Here is a 22,200-nt window from a genome sequence, read left to right on the forward strand (position 1 = left end):
TTCAGACTTTGTCTCATCTTCTTCTGGACCCAAGCCTTGGAAAAGCAGACTTTGTTGTGCATCTGGGTCTGTCCAACCACACCCAGCCCCAGCAGAGGAGACCTCAAGCTAAGGGTTGTTGATAGCCCCAAACAGGGTACTCAGGGCCAGTAACAAACTACATCTGACATTGGCCTGCACCAAAGACTCTCCAAAAAGACTGAGAGTCCTAGCAGATCTACCTAATGTATAGAAACAAACCCAAATAGGCAATCAAAATGGGGAGACAAAAAACAAGCCTCAAATGAAAGAACAAGAGAAGTCTCCAGAAAAAGAGCTAAATGAAATGGAGATAAGCAATCTACCAGATACAGAGTTCAGAATACTGATTGTCAGGATGCTCAACAGCATGAAGAAAGATATGGAAACTATGAAAGAAATGAAGAATGACATAGCAGAAATAAAGAATACATTGGAAGGAATAAACAGCAGTTTAGGGGAAGCTGAGGATCGGATCAGTGAATTAGAAGACAGGGTAGAAAAAAATCAATCAGAGATCCAAAAAGAAAAAAAACAATTAAAACAGTAGAACAGTTTAAGGGAGCTGTGGGACAACGTGAAACATAACAGTATTCACATTATAGGAGTGCTAGAAGGGAAGAGAAAAAGCAAGGGACAGAGAATTTGTTTGAAGAAATAATGACAGAAAACTTCCCTTACCTGGTCACACAAGTTCAGGAGCCACAGAGAGTCCCAAGCAAGAAGAATCCAAAAAGTCCCACACCCAGACACATCATAATTAAAATGCCAAAAATTCAAGACAAAGAGAGGGTATTAAGGGCAGCAAGAGAAAAGCACTCTGTTACCTACAAAGGAGCTCCCATAAGGCTGTCAGCTGACTTCTCATCAGAAACTCTACAGGCCAGAAGGGAATGGCATGAAGTATTTAAGGTAATGCAAAACAAGGATCTGAAACCAAGACTACTTTATCCATTAAGGCTATCATTCAAAACAGATGGTGAAATGAAGAGCTTCCCAGACCAAAAAAAAAAAGGCTAAAGGAGTTTATCACCACCAAACCGGCATTGCAGGAAATGTTAAAGGGATTGCTGTAATTAGAAGTAGAAAGAGAGAGAGAGAGAGAAACATAGAAATAAAGAATTAAAATGTAAAACAAGTGTCTACAAGTTCAAGAAGATTGAAATCATATCAGGCATCTCAGATCACAATGGCATGAAATTAGAAATCGACTACAGTAAAAACACTCAAAAACATTCAAACACATAGAGGCTAAATAGCATGTTATTAAACAATGAATGGGTTACCAATAAGATAAGAAAGAAATAAAAAACTTCCTGGAAACACATGAAAATGAACACACCACAGCCCCAAATCTATGGGATACAGCAAAAGCAGTCCTAAGAGGAAAGTTCATAGCACTACGGGCCTACCTCAAAAAGCAAGAAAAATTTTTAGTAAACTATCTAACCCTACAACTTAAAGAATTAGAAAGCTCCCCTGTGAAGCCATCCGGACCAGGGCCTTTGTTTGCTGGTACTTTTTTTTTGTTACTGCTTCAGTTTCATCAGTTGTTGTTAGCCTATTTAGGTTTTCTGATTTTTTTTCTGATTCAGTTTTACATGATCTCACTCACATGTGGAATCTAATAAACAAAATAGACTGAGGAACAAAACAGATCCAGAGACATAGAAGCATGGAACAGACTGATGAATCTCTGGGAAGGCAGGGGTGGGGGAGTGGGTGGGGAGAGATTAATCAAAGAATTTATATGCATATATGCATAACCCATGGACACAGCAGTGTGGTGACTGCCTGAAGGGGGAGGGGCGGATGCGGGTTGGAGGGGATTGATGAGGGAAAAAGAGGGGATATCTATAATACTTTCAATAATAAAGATTAATTAAACTGAAAATCTGTATTCCTACCAAGTCTCTTCAAGACAACCAACCTTTTACTGTCAAGCACTTAAAAAATTATTTCAACCTGTACCCATTACCCAATTCCAAAGCCACTTCCACGTTTTTAGGTATTTGTTACTGCAGCACCCCATTTCCCAGTACACAGTCTGTATTAGTTTCCTAGAGCTGCTTTAACTAAGTACCACAAACTGGGTGGCTTGAAACAACAGAAATTCTCTCACAATTATGAAGGCTAGAAGTTCAAATCAAGGTATTGGCAAGGTTGGTTCCTTCTGGAGTCTCTGAGGGAGAAGCTGTTCCCTGCCTCTCTCCTAGCTCCTAGTATTTGCTGGCAGTCCCTAGCTTGTAAATACATGACTCCAATCTCTACTGCTTCATCACATGGCATTCTCCCTGTGTGTCTGTGTCTCTGTCTTCACATGGCCTTCTTAAAAGAACAGCAGTTATTGGATTTAAGGCCCACTCTAATCCAGTATGACTTTGTCTTAACTAATTGTATCTGTAAATAAGGTTACATCCCAAGTGGAAATGAATTTTGGGGGGATACTGTTAAACCCAGTATACTCACTTATCTCTCCTTCCTCACTTCTTATTCCCTTTTAAAAAACATTTTTATAATGAAATGGATCATGCCAAAGAGTAAAGCATTGCCAGTACTCCAAAAGTCTCTGTATGCCCTTCAGAAATCACAGCCCCCTACCCACCAGAAATAACCACTGTCCTGATTTGTGAAAGTAATTTCTTTGCTTTTCTTTATATTTTTACCAACAATATAGAAAATACTCGACAGTGTTTAGTTTTGCCTGTTTTTAAGCATTATATCAATGAGTTGTACACTATACATATTCTATCAGGTCTTCCTTTTCTACTTAACATTATATTTGTGAGATTCATCCATATTGCAGTGTATAACCCCATAGCTTATTCATTTTCTCTGCAGTATAATATTCCTTTATATGAACATATCAACATTTACTTATCCATTCTACTGTAGTTGGGCATGTGGGTTGTTTTGACTTAATGAGCTATAAGTATCAGTCTTGCTACTGTGATCATTCTTGCACATGTATCCTGAGACACATGTGTGGAAGTTTCTCAGAGTATATACCTAGGAGTGGAATTGAGGGGTAAAGATTTCACATATCTTCATCTTTAATAGATGTTAACTCTTTTGTGAAGGGATTGTCCCAAGTTAAATCCCACCAACCATGTGAGAATGTTCAGGTTGCTCCATATCCTTGTCTACAATGGATATTGTCAGACTTCAATGTAGTGGGTATTTACCTGTATTTTATTGTATTCTTTTTACCCTTTCTTAATAATTAGCATTCATTTATTTACTTTTTTTAGTCTCTAGTAAAGTGCTATTTTCCTCAACCTTCTATTTTGAAAAATTTCAAACATGGAGAAAAATTTAAAGATTAGTACACCCACATCCTTCATCTACATTTAGTAACTGTTGACATTTGCCACATTTTCTTTACCTCTCTCTTTCTCTACACAAGAATTTGTGTGTGTGTGTGTGTGTGTGTGTGTGTGTGTGTGTGTGTGTGTGGTTTGTTTATTGCTAAACTATTTGAAAGTAAGTTTCAGACATTAAGAGGTTTTGCTCCTAAATACTTGATTATATATCTCCTAAGAACCTAAGAACATGGACATTCTCCTATATAATCATAGTGTTATGATCACTCATAAGATATTTAGCACTGTTACACTAATATACAGTTTGTAATTATATTTCTCAATTTTAAATTTAGGATGCAACCAGGGATTACACATTGCATTTACTTTGCTTTAGAATAGTTACCTTGTTTCTGTGTATGTGTCTGTCTGTCTGTCTTTCAGTACATTGATATTTTTCAGGAGTCCAGGTCTATATTGTTTACTTGATTGTGGTTTTGATTTCATTTTCTTGATATCTAATGAGGGTTGGAAACATTCTCACATATTTATTGACCATTTGGATAGCCTCCTTTATGAAATGGCTATTTAATTTTTTTGCCCATTTAGCAAATGTGGAAATGTCTGTTTCCTGCCTGAATGTCTTTCCATATGTTTGTATCTGTGTCCAGATGCAGTCTTGGTTCAGAGGTCACTTAGGCATATGTCAAAGCAAATAGCTCAGCCCCAAAGCTTTTGGATATGGCAGATCTCAATGATTGCTACTTACCTTCAGTAGCAATCAGAGAAGAGGGAACTAGGACAGTGTTGTGGTTTTATGTTCTGAATATTCTGTCTTCAAATTTCTTCTCTAATCTTATATGCATTTCTTATAAATTTGTACAAGTTCTTTATTATTGTGCATATTTTCTCTTTGTTGGTTATATGTGTTGAAAATGTCTATTTCCATTGTGTTGCTAATCATTTCACTGCCTTTATGGTGTCTTTTGATGGATAAAAGTCCTTCATTTTTATGTAGTAAAATTTATTAATTTTTTCCTTCCTACTTAATGCTTTTCGTACTTTGATTAATAAATCCTTCCCTGCATGAGCTCAGGAAGATACTGTTCTTTTTCTGAAAGGTTTATGTTTTTTCTTCATATTTAAATCTTTTATTTTATTATTTTTATTTATGTATTTTATTGTTGAGAGTATTACAAATGTGGAATTGATTTCTGTGTATGGTATGAAGTGGGATTCCAGTTTATTTTTCATGTAGATAATCCTCTTCCCAACACCATATATTGAAATTGTTGTCCCTGCACTGTTATTGTATTGCCAGCTCTATCATATATCATATTTGGCCACTGCAAAATTGATATCACACAGTTTAGTTTTTTAAATGTTTTGATATCTGGTATAGCAGAAGAACAATTTCTTCTACCTTGTCCTTCAAAAGTATTTTGTCTACTTTGGGCATTTTGCTTTTCCATGAAAATTTTATAATCAGCTTTTCAGTCTCTCTCTCTCTCTTTGTCTCTCTTGATATTTTGATTAAGATTCCATTGAGTATTTAAATTAATTGAGGACAACTGACATATTTGCAATATGAATTTTCAAATATTCAGATGTGAATATGGTATATATTTTTATTCATTTAATTCTTTAATGTCTCTTACTGTATTTTCTCTATTTTCTGTTACTTCTAACATTTTGTGAGACTAAGTAGTTTTTTTTCTTAATTTTTAAACAGTTTTATTGAGGTATTTAATTTATATATGATGAAATTCATCTGTTGTAAGTGCCCAGTTAGGTGATTTTTAGTTAATTTATTGAATTGTGCAATCATCACTACCAGTCAGCTTTAGGACATCACCATCACTCTGCTAAACTTCCTTAAGCCTATTTGCAGTAAATCACTCCCACATCTACCCCAAGCCTTCTGTCTCTATACATTTGTTGTTTCTAGATATTTCACATAAGTGGAATCTTCTAATATGTGATATTTGGAATTTGGATTCTTTCAGGTAACATAATGTGATTGAAGTTTGTTCATATTTTAGCATGTATCAGCAAGTCATTGTTTTTTATTACTAAATAGTTTCCATTATATCGATATACCTTCACCACTTGATGACATTTGTGTTGTTTTCAATTTTTGGCTATTATGAATAGTGCTATGAACATTGATGTCCAAGTTTTTGTGCAGATGTGTTTTCATTTCTCTTGAGTGAATGGAATTTCTGGATCATTTGGTAGCTCTGTGTATAATCTTTTGAGGAACTACCAAACTATTCTCCAATGTGGTTACACCATTTTACTTTCTCATGAGTGATGTATGAGCATTTCTACTTCTCTGCATCTTTGGCAGTACTTGTTATTGCCTTTTTTAAATTGCAGCCATTCTAGTGGGTATGTGCTGATATCTCATTGTGGTTTTAATTTGAATTTCTATAATAACAGATAATCTCGAATACTTTTTCATTGTTTTATTAGCCATTCATATGTCTTGTTTGATAAAATATTCTAGTCAAGTATTTTACCAATTTTTTTATTGAATTGTTTTCTTAGAATTGAATGGTAAAGTTTCTTTATATATTCTGAATATAAGACCTTTATAAGATAGAATATGATTTGTGAATATTTTGTTCCAGTCTGTAGCTTCTCTTTTTATTTATTTTTTTAAATTTATTGATGCGGGGAGGCATCAATTTGTTCTTCCACTTATTTATGAATTCATTGGTTGATTCTTGTATGTGCCCTGACCAGGGATCAAACCACAGTGTTGGTGTATCAGGACAAAACTCCAATCAACTGAACTACCTGGCCAGGGACTTATTTTCTTACTGCTGTCTTTTTAAAAAATATCTTTTTATTTATTTATTTATTTATTTATTTATTTATTTATTTATTTATTTTTAGAGAGAGAGATAAGGAGAGGGAGAGAGTAATAGAAACATTTATGAGAGAGAAACATCAATTGGCTGCCTCCTGCATGCCTCCTACTGGGGATGAAGCCCGCAACCTGGGCATGTGCCCAGATCAGGAATCAAATCGGCAACCTAGGTGCATGGGAGTATGCTCAACCAACTGAGCGACACCAGCCAAGCCTTACTAGTGCACAGAGGTTTCTAGTTTTAATGAAGTTAAATTTATCAATTTGTTCCTTTATGACTTGTGCTTTTGGTATCATATCTAAGAAATCTCAGCTGAACTCAAGGTCAGAAAGATACCCTTTGTTTTCTTCTAGAATGTTTACAGTTTTAGATCTTACAATTAGATATAATATACATTTTGAGTTAATTTTTGTGTGTAAAATAAAGGTTCCAAGTTCATATTTTTGTAAATGGATATCCAGTTGTCGTAGCACAATTTATTGTAAGGACTATTATTTCCCCATTGATGTCTTGGCACCTTTGTGGAAAATCAATTAACCATAAAGGTAAGGGTTTATTTCGGGACATTTATTTTGGATTCAATGATCTATATACCTATCCTTATGTTCTGAGTCTCTTTATCTTAATAGTAAGTTTTGAAATTGGGTTCTGTAATTTCTGAAACTGTGTTCCTTTTTTTCAAAATTCCTTTGGTTATTCTAGGTCCTTTGTATTTCCATGTAAATTTTAGAAGCAGCTTGTCAATTTTTCTACAAAAAAGCCTGCTGGACTTTGATAATGATTATGTTACTTTGTAATTCAATTTGGGGAAAAATTACATTTTAATAATATTGAATAGTCTAATCCATGAATATGGAATGCCTATTTAGATCTTCTATAATTTGTTTCAGCAATGTTTTGTAGTTTTCAGTTTATAAATATTACACTTTTATTCATTTCTAAATGTTTTATTCATTTTATGCTTTTGTGAATAATACTGTTTTATTATTTCATTTTCTGATTATTGCATGCAAGTATATAGAAATAGTTGATTATTGTATACCAATCTTATATTCTGTGACTAAACTCTTAATTCTAGTAGTTTTATTGTAGATATCTTAGGATTTTCTACACAGATAATCATGGTGCCTGTGAATTAAGACAGTTTTACCCTTCCTTTGCAATCTAGAAGTCTTTTTTTTGTGTGTGTGTGTGTCTATTTGCAGTCTAGAACCTTCAGTACAATGTTCAATGAAAGTGGTGAGAGCAAACATCCATGCCTTGTTCCCAGGCTTAGGGGGAAAACATTGTTTTTAACCATTAACTATGATCCTAGCTCTAGATTTTTTATGTGTGTTACATGCTCTTTAGCAGTACATTACTTTCCTATGGGTGCTGTAAGTAGTTACCATAAGCTTGGTGGCTTAAAACAACGCATTTCTTCTCTTACAGTTCTAGAGGTCAGAAGTCCGAAAATCAAATTGTCCACAGGACTGCGTTCCTTCTGGAGTTCTTTAGGGGAACCTTTGCCAGCTTCTAGAGTCCACCAGTGTTCATTAGCTCATGTCCCCTTCTTCACATTATTTCAACCTCTACTTCCATCACTACATCTCCTATTCTGTCCCTGACCCTCCTTCCTTTTTTTTATAAGGATCATTATTATCACATTTGGCCTATCTACATAATGCAGGATAATCCCCCTGTCTCATGAGCTGTATCTTAATCACATCTGCAGATTCCCTTTTGTCAGGTAACATTTTTACAGATTCCAGGTATTAGGATATAGACATCTTTGGGGGTGGGCATTATTTTTAGCCTGCCACATGCAGATTGAGGGGGTTCCCTTCTATTTCTAGTTAGTTGAGGGTTGTTTTGTTTGTTTGTTTTGTTTTGTTTCATTTTGTTTTTAACCATGAGTGGGTGTTGGATTTTGTTTATTGCTTTTTTTGCACCTGTTGTGCTGATTACATGGTTTAAGGTTTTAAGCTATTAATATAATGTATTATATTGATTGATTTTTTAGATGGTAAACCAGTATTTCATTCTTGGATAAATCCTACTTATATGTGTATAATAATCTTTATATGTTGCTAGATTAGGCTTGAGAATATTTTGTTAAAGATTTTTGTGTCTGTTAATGAGGGATATTGGTTTGTGGTTTTCTTTGCTTCTGATGTCTTTGTTTAGCTTTGGTTTCCATCTAATACTGACCTCATAGAATAAGTTGGAAAATATTCTCTCCTCCACTGTTTTCTGAAAGTGTTTGCGCAGGATTGATATTATTTCTTCAAATACTTGGTAGAATTCGTGAATGAAGCCATCTGGACCTGGGCTTTTCTTTGTGGGCAGTTTGTTGATTACTAATTCAGCCTCTTTACTACTGATTATAGGTTTGTTCAGCCATTCTGTTTCTTCTTGAGTCTGCTTTGGTAGTTTGTATCTTTCTTTGAATTTGTTCATTCATCTAAGCTTTCTAATTGGTTGGCCTAAAGTTATTTATAATATTCTCTTAAAATTGTTTCCATTTGTATATGTTCAGTAATGATGCTTTAATTCTTTGTTTTAGTCATTTTTGTTTTCTGTCTTATTTTTTTGGTCAGTCTAGCTAAGGGTTTGCCATTTTGTTAACCTTTTCAAAGAACCACCTTTTGGTTTCATTGATTTTTCTCTATTTTTCTGTTTTCTATTGTACTGGTTTACTCCCTAATCTTTATTATTTTCTTCTTTCTGCTTGCATTGTGTTTACTTTGCTTTTTCTAGTTTCCTATGTTGGAAGCTCAGGTTATAGATTTGAAGCCATTATTATTTTTTTTTGATATAGGTGTTTAAAGCTACAAATTTCTCTCTGAGCACTGTTTTAGCTACATCCATAAATTTGGGTATGTTTTGTTTTCATTTTCATTTAGTACAAAATAGTTTTAAATTTCCTTTGTGAATTTTTTGACCTATGGGTTATTTTGAAACGTGTTGTCTAATTTTCAGATATTTGTGTTTTCCTAGATTTCTTTCAGTAGTGGATCTCTAATGTGATTTGTTTGTGGTCAGAGAAATACATTGTATGATTTCAGACTTTTTTAGAATTTTTAGACATACTTGGAGCCCTCACTCTAATATCAGCATAGTAGATTCCCTCACTTTCTTTAAGTCTTCTCTTAAATGTCACGTTCTCAATGAGACTTACCCACTATTAAAATTGCAACCACCAATACTACCACCTCTTAGCACTTCCAATCATCCTGACACTGCTTTCTTTAGTTTTTCTTTTTCAAACCACTCATAACCTTCTAACATAGCCTTCTAATATAATTCACTTAGCTCTATGAAGATAAAAATCTTTGTTTTGTTTATTGATGTATCTCAAGAACCTAGAATAATTTCTGGATCATGATAGTCACTGAATAAATATTTTTGAGTTTATACTTTAGGATATTTCATCTACTTGGTCATATGTAGCTGAAATTTGTTCACTTTCATTGGAATGTAGTATTTCATTGTATAAACTTATGACAACTTTAAAATTGATTCTTCTTAGATGGACACTTGTATTTTTGCTAGTTTCAGGCTATTATATATACCAGTGATCTAACCATTGTTATTATTGTATCCTGGTGCACATATACCCCAAATTTTCTAGGGTATACATGTGGGAGTGGAATTGATGAGTCATATTATAAGCATATATTGAACATTAAATAAATAATGTCATAGTGGTTTGCACTATGGTTGCACATTCCTACCAGCAATGTACGAGGGTTTCATTTGCTTTACAATCTCACTGATATGTGATATTGACATTCTTTTTAATTTTTTGCCAATATGTCAGGGTTTTTTTTAGTATTTTCTTCTTAATTAGCATTTCCCTGAATTCTAATATGATTGAGAATTTTCTATATATTTATTAGCCATGTGTATTTTATCTTTTTTGAGGCACCTTTTTAATCTTTTGCTCATTTTCCTAATGGTTATGTTCTTTATCAGTTATTTGTGCAGCAAATATCTTTTCCCATTCTGAGACTTTTCTGTGTCTTTATGATATTTTTGATGAACAGAAGTTTAAAAATTTTTTTTAATCCTCACTTGAGGATATTTTTTCCATTGTTTTTCAGAGACAGTGGAAGGGAGGGAGGGAGAGATAGATAGAGGGAGAGGGAGAGAGAGAGAATGAGAGAAAGAGGGGGGAGGGAGGGAAAGGGAGAGAGGGAGGGAAACATCGATGTGAGAGAGACACATTGATTGGTTGCCTCCTGCATGCACCCTGACCGGGGCAGGGGATCGAGCCTGCAACCGAGGTATATGCCCTTGATCGGAATCGAAGCTGAGACTCTTCAGTCTGTGCGCCAGTGCTCTAACCATTGAGCAAACCAGCTAGGGCAGACGTTTTTTATTTTACTGTAGTTGAATTTGTCAATATTTTTCTTTAATGGTTAGTGCTTTAGGGAACTTAAGAAATCCTTCCATATGTATTCTTACACCTTGCTGGTGGAATTGCAAAATAGTATAACTTCTACAAAGTGGAATTTAGCATTATAGAGAAAAATTACATACACATTTGACCCTTTGTCTCAGCAAAGCCACCTCTTGGAATCTATTTCAACGATGTACTGGAAAAATAAAAAATTCTATATGCACAAGATTGTTTGTCAGGGCCTTACTTATAACAGCAAAAAAGACTAGATACAATACCAGTGTGCATCAGCAGAGAATAATTGAATAAACGATGATACATCCATACAGTGGAGTATTATAGAACTATCAGAAGGAAGGGAAAGAACTCTACATATTAATCTGGAGTTAGCTGAAGTATCTATTGTTAAGTACAAAAAAGTAAGTGGGACTCTAGCTAGTGTGGCTCAGTTGATTGGAGCATCCTCCCATACACCAAAAGAGGAGGGTTCAATTCCCAGTGAGGGCACATACCCAGATTGGGGGCTCAATCCCCAGTCAAGACAGGTGCGGGAGGCAACCAATTGATATTTCTTTCTCACATCGATGTTTCTCTTTCTCTCCCACTTCGTCTCTCTAAAATCAATTAAAAAATTTTTTTAAAGTTGTAAATAGTGTATAGTAAGTTACTATTTATGTAGGAGAGGGGCGTGACGAATTATAGATATATATGTATATATGTGTGTGTGTGTGTATACAAGGTGTCCCAAAAATGTATACACACTTTAACAGCTGATAGCTCAATTTTGAAAATGAAATGTATTTTAATAAACACTGCCTTTATAATTATTCAAAGTGTGTGTATACATTTTGGGGGCACCCTATATATACACATATATGTGTGTTTGTGTGTGCCTATTTGCTTATAGTTTTAAAAAAGAATCAATGGAACCATAAACCAAAACCTAATAAAAAATATTATTTATGGGGAAGGAAAGAAATGGGATAGAGATGAAAGTGATACTTCTATGAAGGTACTGTATAACACAGTTTTTACTTTAGACCCATGTAAATATTTTGCATAATTTAAAAATAAAAAGAGGGAAACATCCATCCCTAAAATTTATAAACAACGTGAAGCAAATGAACCTAACTATAAAAAAAGTTGGTAGCATAACAATACAGAGGAAACAATTATTTAAAATGACTTTAAAACAATATTTGTTTATTCCCAATGGGATATATTTTAAGGACAAAGGTAACCACAAAGAAATGTAAAACTGTATTCAGTAGTTTCATTGTTAATAGTCATATTAGTATTATTATTTTACATTTCAAAATTTTATAAATATATTGTAAAAAAAGCTAATAAATAATTTTGCTAATATTAAAAGCCAATATTTTAAGCATATATGAAAAGAGATATACAAGTCTAAAGTCAAGGAGTTTGAGTAAAAACCTTATAATCTTAAATTTGAAGTGGAAATACCAGTATGATTTATTTTTCTCTTTAAAAAATTTTCCTTGTTTTGTCCACTGAAAATGCCTAGAAGCAATAACAACTCAATAGCAATGAACACACCACCTAGCAACACATTATGCTTTCTTAATACTATTTCCCATTAAAAGGAGCCAAGAGTCCTTGAAGAAATAGTCCAGGTTTGAGTCAGGAAATGTGTAAGATGAGCTTGGGACATCTTGCTGTGCCAGAAAACTGAAAAGCACCACAGAGTCAGTTTGAAGGGACTCTTACTGGTCCTAAGTGAGATAATTTGACCACTAAAAAGAATGATAACTATAATTGAAACACATCAAATATATAAAAATACATGATCTCACAATTATACTAAAAATAATCGTTGGTCACCACTGGACATTTCTAAGGTACCAACTCATTACTCTCATAGTGGTAAATGATGGGAAAAATCAAGTATTTATCCTGCTTTTCCTGTATGAACTGTATAGAAGAAACTAATTAGTTGATGACAGTAAGTTTATTATAGGATTCTAAATAATACACACAAAGAAATAGTAGAATTAGAGTAGTTCCATTTCACAACTCTTAATAAATTAATAGATCTAGACAATAGTCATCACTGGATGTAAAATCCATTAGGTGAAAGGTGAATGAGAAAACTTCATAATGGAGGGATCCAACTAATACCACCTGAACTCACCGATCAGTTTCAGCATCACTAAAAATGTAACTTGTATAATGATGTAAATGGTCTTTGTCTTTTTACACAATGTGGTATCCACTAGCCACAGGTGGCTGTTGAGCATTTGGAATGTGACTAGTTTAACTGAGGAACTGACATTTAAAAGATAAATTTAAATAGATTTGTGTGGCAAGTGGATACCGTATTAGAATAGCTCTAGATTTAACTGCCAATTTGTATGAAATGGAGAGAATTGAGGAACAAATTAAACAATACCATGAAAAACAATCAGATTCATTTGTTCTGTGAACAGATGTGGTTCCTCTAATAAATTAATGGGATGGAGGAGAAAACCGGGTTGGAGGGGTGGGAAAGAAGGGTTACTGTTTTAAAATTAAAGGGACTTAAAAGATATAACAGCCAAAGGCTGGTTTAAACAACCAAGTGTAAAAACATATCTTTGTGATAATCAGGGCCATTTCAATATGAACTTGGTATTAGATGATATTAAGGAATTATTAATTTTGTGAAGTGTGATAATGCCATACTGGTTACATTTTTCAAATGTCCTTATCATTTGCGTGCATGTACTTGCATGACCCTGAGAGTGAGCACCTCCTTAAATTTTGAACCCCAAGTGCCTCACTTGCCTTCACCATAGTTCCAGCCTTGCTTGAGATACACTGTAATAAAGTAGCTATATATTGCTGTCACTTGTTGCAGGTTTTAAACACCTGCCCCAGCAGAGTTTCTATATCTGAGATCCAAGATTTAATTTTAATTAATTTGTCAAAGGTTGTATTGGTAGGCTTTGTAGAACTTCCCTATCTCTTTGTCTTGATCCAGATGAACCCCAAAAGAAGAACAAAGGTGATCCCATGAACAACCTGGAAAATTTTTACCAAGAGATGATAATGAAAAAACGTCTTGAAGAGTTCCAACTTATGAGAGGTGAACCCTTTGCTTCCCACTCACTGGTCTCAGCTACATCAGTGGGAGATAGTGACACAGCTGAGAACCCGCCATTACTCCAGGACAAGGGAGAACAGGCAGCACAGGGTAAAGGTCCCAGTCTCCATGTGGCAAAAGTTTTTGATAATTCACCTGAGCATTGTTGGACTGGGCCTAAGAAGCTGACGCAGCCAATAGAATTTGTCCCAGAAGATGAGATCCAGAGAAATCGTTTGTCAGAGGAAGAGATCCGAAAAATTCCTATGTTTTCTTCATATAATCCAGGGGAGCCAAACAAGGTATAGGCTAAACCAAGAAAAAAAACATGGGTTGTTTTCGTTTTAATTTACCTCTACCTAAAGTAATACTTTTAAATTCACTTTGATTATACCAAAGAATTATAACATAGGCATAGTGATTGTGTTTTTCATTGACCTTGACTATTCTTTCTCTGAATACTATATAAGTAGCATATTTCCTATGATGTTTTTTGTGGTTTTCTAAGGTCCTAAGCTACCTTTAGAATTTTAAAGAAGTCTTGAAGAGATTCTAGCCCATACCTACTAGAAGACCTGAATTGAAGGAAAAGTAACCTCCAATTTCTTAGGCTAGTAATAAATAGGACCTTCATATCTGGTAGCCGTGGTGCCTCTGGAATTAGTCAATAAATTATTGACCTCCTGGTTGTGAGTAGGGTTTACTGCTATAACATGCATTTTCTCTTCAGAATGCTCTATCTGGCTTTCATATGACATATGACTTAAGTTGCTGGTAGTTAAGAGCAAAGTGAAAGTACAGGCCCTCTAAGTCTTGAGAAATTGGCAGATATCTAAGTAAACTTGTAAATAATCTTTGGTTTATATTTTTACTACATAGCTGTATATTCATAAACAACATATAGTTTTACATATTTTAAAACTATATAGATGAAATCATACTCTACATACCCTTCTATAACTTGCTTTTTAAAATCAATATACATAATGTTTCTGAAATTTATTTCTAATGATATAAGGAACTATGTGTTACATTGTAGAAATATAGTGTAATTCATTTGTCCATTCTCCTGAAGATATTTTCCTTTCAATTTTTTTTATTACAGAGAATTCGGCAACAAACATTATTGTACAATTAGTAGGTCACAATCAGCAGTGTTTTAATGAAATGAAACAATAGAATAGAAAATATCAATGGACATTTTATAGAGTAAGAATAATTACTGTTTCTTGAAGGTTTTGTTTTGCCTGTGTATGCACGTGCACATGAGAGAAGTGGGGGGTAGATATGTGTGGGCCAGAATGCATTTCTTCCTATAGATCTTAGTCAAAAAAGTTGGAAAAATATCGCTTTTTTGCAGTTATTATCAAATGTTAGTATGCACCAGAATCACCTGGAAGGCTTGTTAAAGCACAGATTGCTATGCTCTACCCTCAGAATTTTTTATTCAATAGATCTGGAGTAGGGCCTAAGAATTTGCATTTCCAACAAGTTCCAAAGAGATGCTGTTGTTGCTGGTCTGAGAGACATTTTAAGAATCACTGTTGTAGATTATATACCTAGGAGTGGAATTACTGTGCTATATAGGATATGGATATCTTCAACTCCATGAGCAGGGTTTCAGAGATCTCTTTCACATCCTTGCCAACACTTTATAGTATTAGATTTTTTATATATTTGAAAGATCTCATTGTTTTGAGTTACATGTTTCAGATTTCCAGTGAAATTATGCATGTATTCATGCATTTATTAGCCTTTTGGGAACCTTCTGTGAGTTGCTTGTTCCTTTTTGCCCATTATTAGGTTGTTGAGTTTTTCATATTATTTGTAGAGATTATTTTAAAATTCTGAATACAAACTCTTTTTGCCTATTTAGCAAATATATTCTTCCGGTGTGTGGCTTATCATTTTAGCATTGCTTCTGATGTCTCATGTTAAGCAGAAGCCTTTTGTTTTAATATAATCGTATCATCGGTATTTTATTTGATGGTTTGTGTTTTTTGAATCGCTTTAAGGAAATTCCTCCCTACAAATCAATACGAAAAACACAAACAATCCAATAAAAATGGTAAGAAGATATGAATAGGCAATTCACAGAAGAGAAAACAGGAAAGGCCAATTAACTTATAAATCTCATTAGTAATCAAAGACATACAAAATAAAACTATCATGTGATACCATTTAACACCCAGGATGTTGGCATAAAGGCGTAACAAGGCCAAGTGGTAAACACATGGAACACTAAGAACTCTAATATACTTCTGGCTGAGTATAAACGAGTACAACTACTTTTAAGAACATTGGGGCAATATCTAGTAAAATGGAAGATGCTCATACAGGATAAGTCAGCAATCCCACTCCTAGGTATCTATCCTAGAGGAATTCTTACATATGCGCATTAGGAGATCTCATAAGGATGCTCATTAGAACATTATTTGTAAACAACATACATGTTCATCAATAGGAGAATGGATGAAGCATGGTATATTCATAAAATAGAATACTATACAGTAGAGAAAATTAATAAAATATAACTAAGGGTATCAGTGTGGATGCAGCTCACAAACATAATGTTGAATGAAAAAAGCTAGTTGCAGAGTTCTGGTTTCAGCTCCAACATATAAAGTGCTTGAAAGTTGTCACTCCTGTCTTACAACAAGAAAAACAGCTGAACAAACTAAAAATCAATGACTTTTTCTTGGACCCATCAGAGAACTGAATTCACGGAGCAAACTGCAATCTGGAAATCTGGAGAGACAGGCAATTACAGAGAATCACAGCCCAGATCTACTTATCAGGAGCGGAAAGGCATGAGAGCCATAAACTGGTAGGAATACTTAAGTGGTAACTGACAAATTGCTTGAGGCAGAGTGTAGATTAGTGTTTGAACATAACAGGTTCTCAATTTGAAGAGCCAAGAAAAAAAAATCTGTTCCTGGCTAGTAATAAATCAGGTAGTATTCATAGAACTACCATATATGGTAGCATGGTGCCTCTGAAATTAGTCAATAAATACTTCCTGGAACCCCACTAGGTTCTCAAGTTGAAGAGCCAAGAAGAAAAATCTGTTCCTGGCATGGGGAGCAGAAAAGTAATCAATCATTTTGAAGTACACCCAGAGCTTCTACCTAACAAAGGACTATCCAACAAGGAAAACAACTTTACCAAAGCATTCTCCAGTGTGGGACAAGGAAAATCATCTGACTTCAGGCCTCTCTAGCCTTCCTATCTCATCTGAGAGAGAAAAAAAAATGCTGTGAAACACTTCTGAAGGTTACAGACTGGGGACACAGGCACACTGAAAGGCTGAAGCTTAATTATAGGATTACAGAGTGTGTCCCCTTATCCTACACCTTACCACCAAATCAACAGGATTTCAGGATAATTGTGGATTACAGCTGAAAGACCTGCAAGGCTCAGACTCTATTTAAGAAGTTTTTAGGGAAACCCAAAGCAAACATGGGAGACAAAAACAAGGATATTAGAAGAAATTGAAACCTGTGACACCTACAGCCAGAGCAAATATTAAACACAGCCCAACTCCTAGCCAGATTAACATAAAATTTCATACTAACAGCCTGTTTTTACCTCAGTTCCTATTACATTATACATCATGTCTGGCTTTTAAGATAGAAGAAATTATAAGGCACAGTAAAAGAAAAAACAGTCTCAAGAGACAAAACAAGCATCAGAACCAAAGTCAGATATGACTCAAGTTTTGGAATGATCACATATATGAATTTTAAAATAACTACGATTAAATGCTAAAGAATCTATTAGAAACAGTACACAATATGCAAAAACAGATAGGTAATGTGAACAGAGAAATAGAAACTTGAAGAAAGAAAAGGAGATGGTAGAAATAAAAAACACTATAATAGAAATGATGCCTTTGATGGACTCATCAGTAGACTGGATACGGAAAGAATCAGTAAGCATGAAGACATGTCAATACAAACAACCCAACCTGAAATGCAAAGAGAAAAAAGACTAAAAGAATGGAACAGAATATCCAAGAACTATGGGACAATTTTAAAAGGTATAACATACACATTATTGGAATAGCAGAAAGATAAGAGGCAAAGAGCAGAAGAAATGTTTGAAGTAATGATTGCTGAGAATTTTCCAAAATTAATGACAGATACCAGGCCACTGATACAGGATTTCTGCAGAGAACAACAAGCAGGATAACTACCCTCCCTCTTCCCCAATACACCTAACCATATCATATTCAAACACAGAGAACAAAAAAAAACAGAGAAAATCTTGAAAAGCAGTCAGAAGAAAACCACTCTGTCTATAGAGAAACAAAGATAAGAATTGCATTGGATTTCTCATCAGAAACTATGCAAGCAAGAAGACAGTAATGTGAAATATTTAAAGTATTGAGAAAAAAGCACCACCCATCTAGCATTCTGTATCCATCAAAAGTATCCTTCAGAAGTGAAGGAAAAAATCAGACAAACAAATACTGAGGGAATTTTTTTACCAGTAAACCTACCTTGTAAGAAATGTGGATTTTTTTAGTTCTTCAGAGAGAAGGAAAATGATATAGGTTAGGAAATCAGATTTCTGTAAAGAAAGGAAGAACATAGAGAAGGAATATCTGAATGTAAAATTTTTATATTTTTATTTTAAGTGATCTAAAAGATAACTATTCGAAGTAATAATAGCAACGTGTTAGGTAATTATAGCATATGGATAAGTGAAATGAATGGCAGGAATGTTATAAGATATAGGAGGAAGGAATTAGTATTTAGTGTATATAGCTATTATAAGCTATCTGCACTACCTGTGAACTGGTATAGTGTTAATTGAGAGTGGGTTTGGATTAGTTGTAAATATATATTGCAAACTCCAGGGCAACCACTAAAAAATTATAAACAGAAGTATAATTGATATGTTAAGAGAGGAGTAAAAATGGAATCATATAAAATGGCACTCATTCTCTACAATCTTTCCCAGAAAATAAAAGCAAAGGGAACATTTTCTCACTCATTTTATGAGAACCAGCCTTAGCTTAATATCAAAATCAGATGATGATATTACAATAAAAAAAAACTATAGACCAGTCTCTCTCATGAGCATAGATGCAAAAATCCTAAATATTAGGAAAATCAAAATAGTTTATTGAAATATTTTTATTTAAAAATCAAAATATTAGGAAATGAAATCCAACAGTGTATCAAAAGAATTTTATATTATGAACAAGTGAGATTTGTTCCAGGTATCCAAGGCTGGTTCAACATTTGAAACTCAGTTAATGTAATCTACCATATCAACAGACTAAAGAAAAATAATCATGTCATTACACCCATTAATGACAAAACTCTCAGCAAACTAGGAAAAGAAGGGAACACTGTCAACTTGATAAAGGATATCTACAAACCCTACAGCTAGAATCATACTTAATGGTGAGAAACTGGGCAGGGATATCTCCTCTCCCCACTTTTTAAAATATTGTACTGGAAATGCTAGCTAGTTAAATAAAACAAGAAGGGGAAATAAAAAGCACACATATTGGAAAGGGAAATGTAAAACTGTCTGTTCATAGATGACATGTGTGTCTATGGAGAAAACCCCAATCAATCAACCTAAAACAACTGGAACGAATAAGTAAGTATAGCAAGGTTGGAGGATATAAGGTTTATATATAAAAGTCAACTGTTTTTCTGTATACCAAGAAGTGAACAATTGAAATTGAAATAAAAAGAACACTATCTATAATAGCACCACAAAATAGTGATATAATTAGGTATAAATCTAACAAAATTGTGCAGGATAAATATGCAGAAAATTATAAAACCCTGCTGAAAAATTAAAGAAAATCTAAATAAATACAGAGATGTCCTGTGTTTATGGATTGGACAACTTAATATTGTTAAGGTGTCAATTTTTCCCAAATTGATGTGTAGATTTCACATAGTTCCACCAAAATCCCAGCAAGCTATTTTGTGGATTTAGACAAACTGATTCTAAGTTTCTAGGAAGACAAAAGATCCAGAATACCTGACATAATATGGAAGAACAACAAAGTTGAAGAACTGGCACTACTCAACTTCAAGATTTACTATAATCAAGTAGTTTAGTGTAGATGAAGAAAAAGACACACATAGATTAATTGAGTAGAATAAAGACTCCAGAAATAGATTCACAGTAATATAGTGAACTGATCTTTGACAAGGGAACAGTGGCAATTAAATGGAGAAGGGATAGTCTTTTCATCAAATTGTACTGGAACAACTGGATATCAACATTTAAAAAAATGAATATAGACACAGATTTTACAATCTTCAAAAAAAAATTAACTCAAAATAGATTGTAGATCCAAACGTAAAACACAATACCATAAAACGTCTACGAGAAAAATCTAAGTGACCTTGTGTTTAGTGATTCATTTATAGATAAACACCAAAAGCCTGATTTATGAGAGAAAAAAATTGATAAATCAGACTTTATTAAAATTATAAACATATGCTATGTGAAAGATACTTTTAAGAGAATTTTTAAAAATATGCCACAGACCGAAAGAAAATATTTTCAAAACACATATCTAATAAAGGACTTGTATCCAAAATACACAAAGAACTTATAAAACTCAACAGTAGTAAAATTAACTACCCAATTAAAAATGGGCAAAAGACAGCTTCCCAAAGAAGTTATTTACATGTCAAATAAGCATGTAAAAAGGAGCTCACCATTTGTCATAGGGAACTGCAAAATAAAACAATAATGAGATGCCATTATACACTCATTAGAATGGCTAAAATCAATAAAATTGACTACCAAATGCTCTAGATTATGCTGAGCAACAGGAACTCTTTTATTCATTGCTGTTGAGAATACAAAATGATACAATCTCTTTGGAAGTTAGTTTGAGTCTCTTACAAAGCTAAACAGTGTTTTACCATATGATCCAGTAATTATGCTTCTAGTTATTTACTGCAATTGCCTTGAAAACCTATATTTATACAAAACCCAGCATGTGAATGTTCATAGCAGTTTTATTCATAATTGCCAAAAGCTCACAATCAAGATGTTCTATAGATGAATGGAAACATTCACCTGTGCTACATGTATACAAAGGAATAGAATTCAGCAATAAAAAGAAATGAGCTGTCAGACTACAAAAAGACACAGAGGGACTATAAATGCATTTTAATAAGTGAAAGAAGCCAATATGAAAAGACTACATATTGTGTGATTCCAATTATATGACATTTCAGTAAACAGAACTATAGCAACAGTAAGTGATCAATGGTTGCCAGGAGTCTGGGGGAAGTGGAGGAGAAAGGAATAATTGAAGCACAGAGGATTTTTAGGGCAGTAAAATTATTCTGTATGATAATGTAATAGGGGATGCAAGACATGCATTTGTCAAAACCATAACACTGTGCAGCATAAAGAGTGACCCTTGATGTATGCAAATATTAAAAAAATCATTTAAGAGGTTGGAGAACCCCAGGAAAGAATGCAGACTGTGACAAGAGAATGTGTTACAAATCTATGAAGCAACCTTAGTGAAGGTCTGAGGGAAAAGGTGCTGACTAAGTATCTTTGGAAATCTGTGCAGTGTGGAAGCAACAGAGAGGCAAACAGAACAGCATATAATCAATGTACCCTAGTTGATAAGATTTTGTAACATGGGAGTACAGGTTAACAATTCTGACACTGATATACGTGTACAATGAAATGGAACAATTAAGTAAATGCATGGCAGAGGTGGGAGCCAGGTTTCTCACACTTGGAATTTACAGATAAGCAAAGGGAGGAAACTAGAATGATCCATGTGGTAATGGTTTATAGTTGGAAACATGAGAATGAACTCATGTTTAACTTAATATGTGGATGATTACATATAGAATTATTTATAGATATACACAGATTACTTATTAAACAATTTTTTCTGTCAGCCGAGAGGATCTAAATGAAGTGACACTCCAATAGCAGCGTGCACGTTCAGCACCCAGATCTTCGTTTCTAATACCATTCTCTAATAAAAGTAACGAGGGATCCTTAGAGAAATGGCTGATTCTAGTTCTGGGGGCAGGAAATATACAAGATGAGCCTTGGGCATTTTGTATTGCCAGAAAATAAGAAAGTGCTAAAAACAACAACATAAAAACTTTGGGGGGGGGGGGCGGTATGTCAAATGAGCACAGGAGCCAACTGAGAGTTTCCAGTGACCAAAGTTGGAACAATTTGTGCAACAAACTAAGCAAATTAGTGTTGGATTATAATCCAAAGTATAGAATAAATATCTGTGATAATAAATAAAACAATTAAGTTGATAAATGGGAGAGAGGATACAAATATCCCATGCAGAAAAATTCTGTATTTATGTAGGTGCTCCACCACTCCTTCATTTTGAGCTACTTATAGTGACTTCTTTCCAAAGAGTACAGTTTGGAAAGGCAGGGGGGAAAAAGTAATGTTACAGCGTAGAAACCTAAAACTGCCTCAACCAGGTTATCAAGGCCAACATCAACAGTCATAAGTCATGTTGATAGTATGTATGCTTGGTAAGATGTGATC

The 22,200-nt window shown here is 34.0% G+C and overlaps 1 protein-coding gene across 3 annotated transcripts in view; it reads left to right on the forward strand.

The window, feature by feature from the left end:
- RBM41 (RNA binding motif protein 41) overlaps positions 1–22,200 on the forward strand; it is a 55,895-nt gene that overhangs the window by 20,802 nt on the left and 12,893 nt on the right. For 2 of the 3 annotated variants that reach the window (XM_081126769.1, XM_081126770.1), the window contains one exon: positions 13,564–13,967. The exons of the other annotated variant lie outside the window; for it this stretch is intronic. In XM_081126769.1, the coding sequence (XP_080982895.1) occupies positions 13,564–13,967 (404 nt within the window). The remainder of the gene's footprint in view (positions 1–13,563; positions 13,968–22,200) is intronic. 3 annotated transcript variants of the gene reach the window in all.

This window comes from Miniopterus schreibersii (genome assembly GCF_964146895.1).
Source record: "Miniopterus schreibersii genome assembly, chromosome: X".
In the NCBI taxonomy this organism is placed as follows: domain Eukaryota; kingdom Metazoa; phylum Chordata; class Mammalia; order Chiroptera; family Miniopteridae; genus Miniopterus; species Miniopterus schreibersii.